Here is a 14,398-nt window from a genome sequence, read left to right on the forward strand (position 1 = left end):
TTATGGTGAAGGAGCCTTATTACCTCGGTTTCTCTCTAGACAGTGGGAGTTCACCCTTGTCATTTGAGGTGATTTTACAAGGAACACCTGGGATAAAACTCAAGTTTTTTGTTTTTATAAAGATATTAAGTCAGCGGCGACTGACCTATTTGATCTAAGAGTGCGATAATGGGGTTCTCTACGGCCATAGCACTAAAGGGGTTAATGAGCGGGAGATGCAGGACCTGAGGGGGTGGGGCTTACTCTTCCTGCCACAGCTTCAGGAAGTATTCACTGTGAGACATCCTCCTCTGGACTGCTTCTGCTCCTGGCTCTGGTAGGAACTGTGCTCCTCTCCTCGGGTCGCTGTACTCTCTCCAGCTCAGATTACCAACCCCCCCAGGTCACCACCATCATGTCCGATCCCTCTGGGGTTCTGCCTCGGCTACCAATAACTGTTCACTATGCCTGCTCTATATGTCAGTCAAAATTCCCCTGCGGGCAACCGGATTCGGTCTGCTCTGCTTGTCAGATGCCTAGGCAGGGTGCCCCCCTTCAGCCCGTCATCCTGCCTCCCCTTCCACCCACTGAGTTACCTGATTGGGCCAGAACTCTCTCTCAGGCGGTGGAAAACCTCGCTAAAATCTCCCAATCCACCCTATCTCCCAAGTGGGTCACTTGGTTGAGAATCCGCCACCAGCACAGGCTGCACCTCCCCTCGGATGCACCCTCCAGGGCTTCTTGCTTGGGCCAACCCCCCAGGTCACTTCCCTCTGGTGATTCCGTCGGTGCACAGCATTCACACAAACGTTTTCAGAGTAGACCACGTTTCTTCCTCTGAAGCGTCTCCCTCTCCATCCCTCTTCCAGGTGCAGGATGATCCTCCTCCCCCCCCCCCCCACTGACCAACAGGGCGTATCCTCCTTCCGTCCTAAACAGGCCTCAAGGCTGTTTCCTCGCTATAATTATTTTTTGGCGGTGGTTTCCAAGTGGACCCCCCAGTGGCACACCTAGCCAAAAATATGGCTATTCCTATAGCCAATGGATCCTCTCTTTAGTCCGCTGAAGATCGTTGGATGGAATCCTTGACGAAGTCCCTCTTCGCAGCTAAGAGTTTAGCCCTTAGGCCCGTATTCGCCTCCGTGTGGGTGGCAAAGGCAATCTGAATGGGGCAGCCAGCTGGACCAGGACTTGTTTTCTGAGGTTCCTGCTCAGGATCTCAGCTCCTTAGAGCAGTTGCTAACCCAGGAGGGGAAGTTCCTCTGCGAGGCATTATTAGACGCTGGAGCCCTCATGGTGCGCTCTTCAGTGCTTGCGGTCACCTTATGCCGCAAACTTTGGCTGAAGGTGTGGGCAGCGGACACTACTTCCAAGCATTCATTAGTCGGTCTCCCCTTTGCCGGAACCAGTCTCTGGTTCTTGTCTGGATGAAATTATTTCTGAGGACACGGGAGGCAAGAGCACCCATCTCCCACAGCCTAGGGCCAATGTAAAATGTAGCAGCACAACGGAAAACAGGGGTAAATACCGTTCCTTATTGTGGTGGTGCCTGTCGTGTTGGAAGTCAGTCTCATACTCCCCCCAACTTTAGATGCAATAGTGAAAAACCGCAGCACTCTCCAGTCTTGATAAGGAGGAAATTTTGTTTGACTTACCAGTAAAATCTCTTTCTCTTCATTGGGGGACATAGCACCCACCCAGTATTGTTGTTCAACCACAGCTGTGGCTTTTCTGGTTAGAACCCGTAGTTTTTTTTTTTATGCCATGATTGATGTTCCTTTTTTTGTTTTAGTTTTTTTTCTTGGTTGGCTTGCTTCTCCTGCTGCTTGTACACAAACTGAAGCTCTCTCTCCAGGCTGTAGGGGGTATAGCTGCCAGGGGAGGAGCTAACAGCTTTTACTGGTGCCAACACCTCCTAGAGGACATAGCTATACTTACGGTTCCTGTCTCCCCCAATAAAGAGTGAGAAAGAGATTTTACTGGTAAGTTATACAAAAATCTTTTTCCCCCATGTCAAGCCTTAGGTTTTTTCTCAAAAAAATAAAATAAAATTGGGCATTGCTGCATCAGTACCAACTGGCTCTATAAAATATCACATGATCTACCCCGTCAGGTGGAACATGCCAAACAGCCATTGTTTGGTCAAATTGCCTGAAAAAACTAAAAAATGGCTGATTGTAGAAACTAAAGACACTAGGTATCGCCTATGACCAGCGCTATAAAAATATCACAAAACACTGTAAAGAAAATAAAGTGTGTGTATATACACTCACCTAAAGAATTATTCGGAACACCATGCTAATATGGTGTTGGACCCCGTTTTGCCTTCAGAACTGCCTTAATTCTACGTGGCATTGATTCAACAAGGTGCTGATAGCATTCTTTAGAAATGTTGGCCCATATTGATAGGATAGCATCTTGCAGTTGGAGATTTGAGGGATGCACATGTAGGGCACAAAGCTCCCATTCCACCACATCCCAAAGATGCTCTATTGGGTTGAGATCTGGTGACTGTGGGGGGCATTTTAGTACAGTGATCTCATTGTCATGTTCAAGAAATCAATTTGAAATGATTTGAGTTTTGTGACATGGTGCATTATCCTGCTGGAAGTAGCCATCAGAGGATGGGTACATGGTGGTCATGAAGGGATTGACATGGTCAGAAACAATGCTCAGGTAGCCCGTGGCATTTAAACGATGGCCAATTGGCACTAAGGGGCCTAAAGTGTGCCCAGAAAACATCCCCCACACCATTACACCACCACCAGCCTGCACAGTGGTAACAAGGCATGATGGATACATGTTCTCATTCTGTTTACGCCAAATTCGGACTCTACCATTTGAATGTCTCAACAGACATCGAGACTCGTCAGACCAGGCAACATTTTCCCAGTCTTCAATAGCCCAATTTTGGTGAGCTCGTGCAAATTGTAGCCTCTTTTTCCTATTTGTAGTGGAGATGAGTGGTACCCGGTGGGGTCTTCTGCTGTTGTAGCCTACCTTTCTTTCCCATTCTGACATTCAGTTTGGAGTTCAGGAGATTGTCTTGACCAGGACCACAACCCTACATGCATTGAAGCAACTGCTATGTGATTGGTTGACTAGATAATCGCATTAATGAGAAATAGAACAGGTGTTCCTAATAATTCTTTAGGTGAGTGTGTGTATATATATATTATATTTTTAGTATGTATGTAGAACTGGCTTAGTTACCCATAGCAACCTACCAGATTCCTCTTTTCATTTTCCAAAGGGGTTGTCCAAAATGACCCCCTTAGTGCTCAGAAAAAGACTGTACTGTAACCCCTTTAAAACTGCTCAAAAGCAATATGGTGCCAGTAAACCAATCAATCAAAATCTGGGCTGCAAAAGCTAAATGGTGGTCTTTTCCTTCTGAACTGTGTTTACGTCCAAATTTATGGCTTTTCAGTATCTGGTAGAACCTACCTCACAATTTAAAGGGTGTGTCTTAGATGGCACCAGCTGGGCATAGCATATTGGACACTGAAGTGGCCAATCTGTGGAAAACTTGCAATTTTCATCTTGCACAGTCCAATGTTAATTTCTGCAGAGCACCTGTTTTGGTCAAAATGCTCAGTACACCGCTTAATTAAATACCTAGAGGGGTGTAGTTTCCGATATATAGGCTCACTTCTTGGTGTTACAATTTTCCCAGCCGCCACTGCCTCAGCTGGGTGGTCCGCTCTGACATCAGAGCCCTGGGCCAATGATGTGGCGTGCCGACACTCCAGAGCGTTCAGCTAGCAGCTCCAGCCAGCGTACAGCGACACTGGCGTGAGCTGTTCCCTAGTCAGTATGAAAGTCTGACCCCTGCATGTGCAGATGCCATTGAATTTCTTTTTCCCTTGTGGTTTTGAAAACTCCTGTCTTTTGGATTGGTATTGTGACTATGTTTTTTTTGATCTTCCAGGTTTTTTTACTTTCTGGCATATTGGTTTTCTCGTTTGCCTCTGGCGTTTTAGTACTTCATTGTCTGTCTGACATGTTGACCCTTTACTGTACGATTACTGTTAGTCTGTTTTGTTCCCCGTTTGTGGGTCACCCTCACATGTATTCCAGCTTAGGCCTCTTTCACACTTGCGTTGTCCGGATCCGGCGTGTACTCCACTTGCCGGAATTACACGCCGGATCTGGAAAAACGCAAGTGAACTGAAAGCATTTGAAGACTGATCCGTCTTCAAAATGCTTTTAGTGTTACTATGGCAGCCAGGACGCTATTAAAGTCCTGGTTGCCATAGTAGGAGCGGGGGAGCAGTATACTTACATTCCGTGCGGCTCCCGGGGCGCTCCAGAGTGACGTCAGAGCGCCCCATGCGCATGGATGACGTGCCATGCGATCACGTCATCCATGCGCGTGGGGCGCTCTGACGTCACTCTGGAGCGCCCCGGGAGCCGCACAGACGGTAAGTATGCTGCTCCCCCGCTACACTTTACCATGGCTGCCAGGACTTTAGCGTCTTGGCAGCCATGGTAACCATTCAGAAAAAGCGAAATGTCGGATCCGGCAATGCGCCGAAACAACGTTTAGCTTAAGGCCGGATCCGGATCAATGCCTTTCAATGGGCATTAATTCCGGATCCGGCCTCGCGGCAAGTCTTCCGGATTTTTGGCCGGAGCAAAAAGCGCAGCATGCTGCGGTATTTTCTCCGGCCAAAAAACGTTCCGTTCCGGAACTGAAGACATCCTGATGCATCCTGAACGGATTTCTCTCCATTCAGAATGCATTAGGATAAAACTGATCAGGATTCTTCCGGCATAGAGCCCCGACAACGGAACTTTATGCCAGAAGAAAAGAACGCAGGTGTGAAAGAGCCCTTAAGGACTACCGCCCAGTTGTGGGGTCACTGCCTATGGTGACTGTGCAAGTAAGTAGCGGTAGTGGGTTTGGGAAATTCTAGGGCTACACGGTTCTTATCTGAGTGTGACGGTAGTCTCCTTATCCTGACACTCAGGGGTTTTATGTATAATTTCACCCCAGAGCCTCTACAATTGTCCAGACAAAAGATTAGGGCCAAATGTAGTGTTTATAAAACCAGGAAGAATGACATAAGACGGCTTACTTTTCACACAACATATCAGGTTGAAATGCTCACTACACCAATGGGGGGGGGGTTTGCTGCAGTTGTCGTCCAGTGCAGTATACATCACCAGCAGTGTTGAGCGAACTTGTGTTTTAAGTTCTGCGTCTAAGGTTCGGGTTATCGAAGAATCGCGTTATGGATTTTAAATTCTGTTATGGTCCGTGGAAGTGGAATCCACAACACGATTCTTCAATTACCCGAACTTTAGACACCAAACTTAAAACACAAGTTCGCTCAACACTAATTGCCAGCTTGGCCTATAATGCACATGGTGCTTGTTCTGTTCTGAACAATGATCTGCCCACAGTAGCAGTTTACAACCACATAGAGGGTTTTTTCTCCGGTTACACTCCTGTTATCTTTCATTTTCGCAGTTTCTCAGTTTTATGAAATTCTTGTAGGTGGTCAATCTGCAAAATCTGCCCTAAAAAAAAAAGCCTATGGTGCTTTATCCCTTCTGAACCCTGCTGGGCTCCCATACAGCACTTTACGACCACATATAGGGCGTTTCTGTAAACTGCAGGTTCGGGTAATCAATATTGGAGAATGTTAAATAATAAAAAAAATGGACAAATTTGGGATGTTTTTAAAAATAAAGGTGGTTTATAGCAACTCAAATTTACCAGTAACATGAAGTACAATATGTCACAAGAAAACACTCAGAATGGCTTGGTTAGGTAAAAGTGACACGTCAGATTTCCGAAATTCAGCCTGGACACAAAGGTGCAAAATGTCCCAGTCATTAAGGGGTTAATGGCTATTTAACAAGCTATTACTATGTAGTTAAAAAGCAGAGAATAAAAAATGGCTTTTACATTAAGTACATCTTCCGGCCTGTGTCCCTGCTGTGTGCTGCCCGGCTCAGGCGGCGCGATGATGTCATTGTGCCGCCTGAGCCGGCCTCTGATAGGCTGCAGGCATTTGTGCCTGCGGCCTATCGGAAGAACAGGGGAGGGACACACCCCTCCCTCCCCTGCTCTGCAGCACAGGCATCTGTATCGCTGTCCTTAGGATAGCGATACAGATGGATTAGATATGGAGATGAGCGCTCATCTCCTACTGCCCCGCCCCCCACGACCACCGCCGCAAATGCCCGCAATTACATCCAGGGCCGCGCCGCCTGTGGTGATCGGCGGTGCGGCCCTGAAGGATAAAAAATAAATAAAATTTGGGCTGGTTGTTCTGGTAGGTGCGCCACTGACTGCCGCTGATCGCAGCTCCCTGTCAGAGGTCAGATGCTGGCAATGTGTTTCTGCCGCCGGCTGTATCTGTATAAAACGTTAATTATCATTGGTGGCGCAGTGCGCCCTCCCTCCCCACCCCCCCCCACCTCCTCCGCAGTGGCAGCGGCAGCTTCTGATCGGAGCCCCAGCTGTGTAATCCTGGGGCTCCGATCATCGGTTACCATGGCAGCCAGGGCGCTACTGAAGCCTTGGCTACCATAGTCAGCTCCCTCCTGCTGTATGCACAGGGCAGCAGGGACAGTGTAAGATCCTATTCACCCTAATTGAGCTCTATTAGGGTGAATAGGACAAGGGATTAAAAGATCCCAGGTTCTAGCCCTTAAGGGGGAAATAGTTATAAGAAAATAAAAAGTAAAAAAAAAAAATCCCAATTTTACATGTAAGGCTACTTTCACACTAGCGTTTGATCGGATCCGTTCTGAACGGATCCGATCATATTAATGCAGACGGATGCTCCGTTCAGTACGGATCCGTCTGCATTAATAACTTAGAAAAAAATCTAAGTGTGAAAGCAGCCTGAGCGGATCCGTTCAGACTTTCAATGTAAAGTCAATGGGGGACGGATCCGCTTGAAGATTGAGCCATAGGGTGACATCTTCAAGCGGATCCGTTCCCATTGACTTACATTGTAAGTCTGAACGGATCCGCTCGCCTCCGCACGGCCAGGCGGACAGCTGAACGCTGCAAGCAGCGTTCAGCTGTCCGCCTGGCCGTGCGGAGGTGAGCGGAGGCTGAACGCCGCCAGACTGATGCAGTCTGAGCGGATCCGCTCCATTCAGACTGCATCAGGGCTGGACGGAGGCGTTCGGGTCCGCTCGTGAGCTCCTTCAAACGGAGCTCACGAGCGGACCGACGAACGCTAGTGTGAAAGGAGCCTAAAATATATAAACAATAAATAAACCTATTACATATCGCCACGTCCAAAAAGTCCAAACTATTAAAATATTTTTAAAATCTGCTATGCGGGGAACGCCGTCAAAAGGAAAAATGCGCAATTCGATTTTGGTATCGAAACAACTCTAATGTGTAGGGACAGTGACGGGGCACATTTTTGTAATAGACTTTATTTAGGGAAAACGTTGCCCTGCTCCTTCACAGCCTGGTGGGCACATGACCCTTATGTGTTATATATACAGTCATGTGAAAAAATTAGGACACCCTTTGAAAGCATGTGGTTTTTTGTAACATTTTTAATAAAAGGTTATTTCATCTCCGTTTCAACAATACAGAGAGATTAAAGTAATCCAACTAAACAAAGAAAACTGAAGAAAAGTCTTTTCAAGATGTTCTGTAAATGTCATTCTACAAAAATGCCTATTCTAACTGAGGAAAAAGATAGGACACCCTTGCCCCTAATAGCGAGTGTTACCTCCTTTGGCTGAAATAACTGCAGTGAGACGGTTCTTGTAGCCATCTACCAGTCTTCGACATCGGTCTGAGGAAATTTTACCCCACTCCTCAATGCAGAACTTTTTCAGCTGTGAGATGTTTGAGGGGTTTCTTGCACGTACAGCCCTTTTCAAGTCACCCCACAGCATCTCAATGGGATTCAAATCTGGACTTTGACTTGGCCATTCCAGGACTCTCCATTTCTTCTTTTTCAGCCAATCTTTGGTTGATTTACTAGTATATTTTGGGTCATTGTCATGTTGCATGGTCAAGTTCCGCTTCAGCTTTAATTTTCTAAATTTTCTGTTTAGTTGGATTACTTTAATCTCTCTGTATTGTTGAAACGGAGATGAAATAACCTTTTATTAAAAATGTTACAAAAAACCACATGCTTTCAAAGGGTGTCCTAATTTTTTCACATGACTGTATAAATTGTTCCTTATATTAACCCTTTCAACCCGGGCCAGTTTTCACCTTCCTGCTCAGGCCATTTTTTGCAAATCTGTGTCGCTTTATGTGGTAATAACTTTGAAACGCTTTTACTTATCCAGGCCATTCTGAGATTGTTTTATTTTTTTGGTCACATATTGTACTTCATGACAGTGGTAAAATTGAGTCAAAAAAAATAATTTATTTCTAAACAAATTTACAATTTGGAAAAATTAGCAAATTTCAATTTCTCTACTTTTACAATAGATGGCAATAACTCCCAAAATAGTTATTACTTTCCCCATTTTGTCTACTTCATGTTTGGATCATTTTGTAAAATACCTTTTTTACTATTAATTACACCTCCCTGCGTGCCGCCGTTATTGCTAAATAATTACTTTTATAATATGTAAATGAGCCTCTAGGAGCAAGGGGGGCATTGCTTCCGCTCCTAGAGGCTCTGTTTTCTCACCACTTGACACACTATGGTAAACTTGATTGACATCCCTGGTCTCCTCCAGCCCCGCAAATCCCGCGCCGTCCCGTTTAGTATTCGCAGTGAGTCAAGGATGCTCGCCGGCTTCCTCACTGCCCGTAAACGGGACAGCAAGGGATTTGCAGGGCTGCAGGAGACCAAGGATGTCAATCAAGTTTACCAGGGTGTGTCAAGTGGTGAGAGAACAGAGCCTCTAGGAGCAGGAGCAACGTCCGTCCGCCCCTCTCCTAGAGGCTTATTTACATAATGTAAAAGTCATTATTTAGCAATAACGTCGGCACATAGGGAGGTGTAAGTAATAGTTATGTTCAGCTGACATTAGCACACCTGAGGGGGGTTAGGTCATGTGATATTTTTATACAGCAGGTTGTTACGGACACAGCGATACCTAATATGTATACTTTTTTTTTTATTTTTGTTACAAAAAAGATATTCCTTGTGTAGAACAAAAAAAAAGCATGTTTTAGTGTCTCCATAGTCTGAGAGCCATAGCTTTTTTTTTTGGACAGTTTTTATTTAATCCTTTTTACGGTGCTCACCTGAAGGGTTAGGTCATGTGGTGTTTTTTTTTTTTTTATAGAGCAGTTTGTTTTACGGATGCAGCGATACCAAATATGACTAATCATGTTTTAGTGTCTGTCTGAGAGCCATAGCTTTTTATTTTGTGGAGCGATTGTTTTAGGTAGGGGCTCATTTTTTGTGGGATAAGGTAACAGTTAGATTGGTAATATTTTGGGGGGGCGCTTGGTGTTGCACTTTGTGATGTAAGTTGACCCACAGCTTTTTTTTTAATTTAATTTTTTTGTCCCACTCTGGGACTTCAACTTTTGGGGGTCTGATCCCCTTTACTAAGCATCGCAATACTTCTGTATTGTGATGCATTGGCTGTAAGTGTACTACACACTGTAATACAATGATTTACATAAAAAAAAATATAAATATATATATATATATATATATATATATATATATATATAATATATTTATATTGCTTTTTGAGGAAAATATTACCATCCAAAAGTTATTAAATCATGAAATAAAGATTATTTTTTTTAATTATGTAGAATAAGGCTGTATGTTTAAATTTTTTTGGTAAAAAAATGCCATTAATCCATTCACAATGTCATGCTCTTCCAGAGGTTTTTGTACTGATTATTGGGCAGTTTCTCTGCCTACAAGATATTATCACAGATGCTTTACTTTTGCAGTTCTCAAAACTGAATTTGACTCTGCAGAGATCACATGCCTCTTCTTCACAGCAAAAATGTTATAACATGAACAGAGTTGAGAAAAATACCTTAATCCTAACTTCTACAAACCTATGAATACAGAATCAACCTAATCAAACGAATATGAAAAGTTGTTCTAAAAATCTTCATCTCTTGCATATTATGTATTAAGTTATACCAGCAAGAATTAGTCTTTATGTAGAAAACTATGATTTAAATCAAGCCTTACTGACTAGTGATTTAATCGTGATTTTAAATAATTTTGATTTAAATAAAATCCACCCTGACGATGCCTAAGGAAGGCATCCTGCTGCTGTCGTGTCCCGGTCACAGCAGTGCGGGGACCCGATGGAAGCTCGTTCCCTCCACACATCGCACGTGCCGCGGTCAGCGCTGACCACGGAACATCAAGGGTTAACGAGCAAAATTAAGAAGGTATAACTTTGGAACGGAGCCTCTGATCGGCAAAAGAAAAATGTTTTAATCGGGTAAGCCACAGCTATGGGTCTATGCAAACTAATAAGGAGATCTAAAACGGCCTGTTGAAAGCCTGGGCATTTGGCGGGCTGTGCAGTTTTTCTTACCTTCGTTAGCTTTCCACTTCAGAAAAAAGTATAAGCGGATTAAAGGTGCAACACACATTTTTTTTTTTATGAAATCTTTTATTTATTTTTATATATATATTTTTTTTTTCAACAGGACGAAATGGATGACCAGGCAGGAACGGAAATGAAGATATTAAGAGGCCATGGTGGACCAGTTTATAGTACACGATACCTGTCCAACAGTGCAGGCCTTTTGTCGTGCTCTGAAGACGCTTCCATTCGTTACTGGGATTTAAACAGTTTTACGAACACAGTCCTGTATGAGGGTCATGCATACCCAATATGGGATCTAGATGTCAGCACTTGTAGCTTGTTTTTCGCCAGTGGCTCCCATGATTGCACAGCCAGACTCTGGTCATTTGACCGAACATTTCCTCTCCGGATATTTTCTGGACATTTAGCAGATGTAGACTGTGTAAAGTTCCATCCCAATTCCAATTACATTGCCACAGGATCTATGGATAAAACAGTTCGTCTGTGGAGCAGTCAGCAGGGGAACTCTGTGAGGCTTTTTACCGGCCACCGAGGGCCTGTACTTGCTCTTGCTTTTTCACCTAATGGAAAGTACTTGGCCTCAGCTGGGGAAGACCATCGACTTAAATTATGGGATCTGGGATCAGGTACACTATTTAAGGAACTAAGAGGGCATACGGACAATGTCAACAGTCTTGCGTTTAGCCCAGATAGTAGTTTGATTGCCTCTGCATCCATGGACAACTCTGTTCGTTTATGGGATATTAGAAATCCATATTGCAGTGCTCTTTCTGATGGCTCTTCCAGTGAATTAGTTGGAGTGTACACAGGGCAGACAAATAATGTTTTGAGTGTGCAATTTATGGCTTGTAATCTGTTAATGGTAATTGGGACGGCTTTAGGAAATCAGGAATATTAGATTTTTATTTTAGGCAGAAAAATGTGAATGAAAGCATTTTTAAATGTATTTCCAGAGCTTAAAACATTTGTGTGTGTGTTTTTTTTTTTGTTTGTTTTTTATTGTTGTGACTTGTAGCCCAAACCACAAAATTAAAGGAATCTGTCACCATGTTCTTGGACTATTATCTGCACTACTACATGAGTAGTATTGCAGATAAGGGGTTCGGATCACAGTTTATTTTTATTGGATTTATGCTACTCTGTGAAGATGCATAGTCCAGCTTAAAGAGGTTTACAACTTTTCTGAAAAGTAGATGGTAAAGATTGTCACTGCTCCTTGAAATCCTCCTAAGGGACCAATATATGGGGAGCACCCTCCCACCAACCGTACAGTGGGGGGGATAGTCAGGAAGAGCAGCCCTCATTTTAAGTGGCTGCCCTCCCCCACCACTGTCCGAAATACATTGGTACCCCATATACTGGTGACCCCCACAGAGCTGCACCAATCACTCTTAGATTACACCCACCCCCCCACCACAGATTAATCACATTCTGGCCTTCCCCACCTCACCCCCCCCCCCCCCCCCTGTTTTCAGGCTCATCACTCCTTCCCTCAAAGTAATCAGAAAGCTGTTTGTTTTCCTTTCATAACCAGCCTCCCCATCCCTCCAGCAATCTTGTTTAGGCTCACCAACCTCCCCCTCCCTCAATCTGGTCACAGTGCTCATTTGCCCATCTCACTCAACTCACAATCCTACCCCAACCCAATCCGGTCACATGCTTGTTCCCCCATCCCCCCAGCAATCTCTTGTTTAGGTGTACCAACCTCCCCCTCCCTCAATCCGGTCACAGTGCTCATTTGCTCATCTCCCTCAACTCACAATCCTACCCCCAATCCAGTCTCATGCTTGTTCACCCCCCCCCCCCCCCCCCCCCCCAGTCTCAATCAGGTCACTTGCTGGCTCCCTCATCTCCCCGCCCCCAATCTGTTCACACTCAAATTCTTAGTACATTTAGATACCTCTGGCGGTCCTATGGAGATGCGCAGCAGCGAGGTACAGTAGAGGTGTGCCGCAGGTTGCTGACCCCTGCTGTAGTGCTTTACTAACCTAATGAAGAGGAGTTCCTTGCTTGTGCAAAGAAAAAAAAAAATGGCCTCCTGGACTCCTTATCTGTAGTAATAACCACTACAGATAATTATCCAAGATGGCGGTGACAGATTCCCATTAGAAATAAAAAAGCAGTTGTCTGTAAATCCAAATGGTCTATTAGCAGTAAGAAAAAGATATATCATAAATTAAAATGTATGTGATGTTCTAGCCATTAAAGGGGATTTCCATTTCTTTGCAGCCAATCAGCTAGGCATCACTTTCAGTCACACCCCGCACCCCTGCTGGTCAGCACTGCAGTAACCAGCTCCGAGCGGTGTAGTGCCAGAGCTACTGTTAATTCAGCGGGGTGGTGGTTTGAAAGACCCCCACAGGTCTCGTAAAGGACTGGACAACCCCTTATAGGATTCTAACTTATAGAGCAAAGATGTCAAAGCTGCAATACTACAGCCTACATCTATCAGAGCATGCTGGGGTTGTAGCTTTGCAACAGCTGGAGGGCTGCAGGTTTGACATGTGTTACAGAAGGAGGGTTCTTAAAGTGGTTCTCTGGGAAAGAAAATACTGAAGAAAGCATATTTTAAATAAACTCTTAAATGCCTTTAATTATAATGGCTCATTTTGTCCAGGGACTAAAATGAGCTGGTCACCTCAAGTGTCGGGATGAGGACCAGATGGCACCGCTGTGTGGAGGAGTCATTAGAAAGCACTTCAGCTTCTGTGTTCCAGGTCAGGTGACATCTCGGCTGTCCTCGTCAGTGCTCATACAGGCAAAGAACCAGGATCCTGCTCTGCGTTCTCACACAGGCCATCCTGCAGTGTCATTAGGAGGACAGATTCCATGTCATCTGACAGCGGCCATTTTAATTCCTTCACGTATTGTCCCCTAGACATTATAAAGGCATTTAAGAGTTTATTTATGATGACATGGTTTTTCATTGTTTTTTTTGTTTTTTTTCCTTTCCCAGAGAACCCCTAAGCAGTGGAACTTTTTGTATGATGACCACATAGAAAACCACTTGTATTTAAAGGGTTTTCTCTGCATACAAACATATCCATCCAAAGGATAGGGGCTAAATGTCTAATTATAGAGGTTGAACTGCCTGGAGCCCCACAAGAATGGGGTCCTGTTTTCCTAAATGAATGGTGTGGCAGGTTTAACATGCAAGAGGACACTCCATTCACTTTCTATAGGACTACCAGAGATGGCAGAGAACAGTGCTAGGCTATATCTGGCAGTCCCATAAAGAGTTAATCTAGTGACCGCGCATATGCCTGATCTGGTGCTCCTTTCAGGGCGCCAGGACCCCAGTTCTTGTGATGCATGGGGGTTACATATATTTTAATCCCTGTTCTTTCTATATTTTGAAGTCATGTGGGTGCTCCTATTTACTGATTGACAGTTATCTCTTCATCCAGTAATACAGTAAAGGCTGTAATTGCTGAATAAGACCCGTCCTAAGCATGGAACCAGAGGGTTAAATGACATACAATGAGAGATCTTTTGTTGAAACTTTCCCACAGACACATTTCAGGCTGCAGAGTGCCTTCTCCTGTGTAGGATACTGCCCACAGATTGGGAATTTATCACGCCAGAATTCTGGAGTAGCATTTATGGACAAAGGCGTTAAGGGCCTTTTACACTGCCCGATGTTCGGTCAGATTATCGCTATCATTAGCATTTGTTGGTGTAAATCTACCATCGATTGCTCCTTCATCAGGTAATAAGATCGTCGGTGCAGTCACGTAAATTGTTTGCCGGCAGATCATCCTGTGTAAACGTGTGACTGCTGCCAGCAAACTAGGATTCTGTATGGGGATGAGCGATGGAGATCACTGCATGCATCCACTGATGAGCACCAGATTGTCAGGAAGGAACGTCTTCTTTCCATAAGATACTCAGTCTCCTCTGTCAATATAAAAGGACATTTTATGAATTTGGA

General features: G+C 44.5%; 1 protein-coding gene across 3 annotated transcripts in view; it reads left to right on the top strand.

The window, feature by feature from the left end:
* Window positions 1-11,872, top strand: part of TAF5L (TATA-box binding protein associated factor 5 like) — a 34,628-nt gene extending 22,756 nt beyond the window's left edge. For all 3 annotated transcript variants that reach the window (XM_044290092.1, XM_044290094.1, XM_044290093.1), the window contains exon 5: window positions 10,568-11,872. In XM_044290092.1, the coding sequence (XP_044146027.1) occupies window positions 10,568-11,365 (798 nt within the window). In that variant the 3' untranslated portion in view covers window positions 11,366-11,872. The remainder of the gene's footprint in view (window positions 1-10,567) is intronic.
* Window positions 11,873-14,398: the final 2,526 nt, after the last annotated feature.

This window comes from Bufo gargarizans, chromosome 4, assembly GCF_014858855.1.
Source record: "Bufo gargarizans isolate SCDJY-AF-19 chromosome 4, ASM1485885v1, whole genome shotgun sequence".
NCBI classification, from domain to species: domain Eukaryota; kingdom Metazoa; phylum Chordata; class Amphibia; order Anura; family Bufonidae; genus Bufo; species Bufo gargarizans.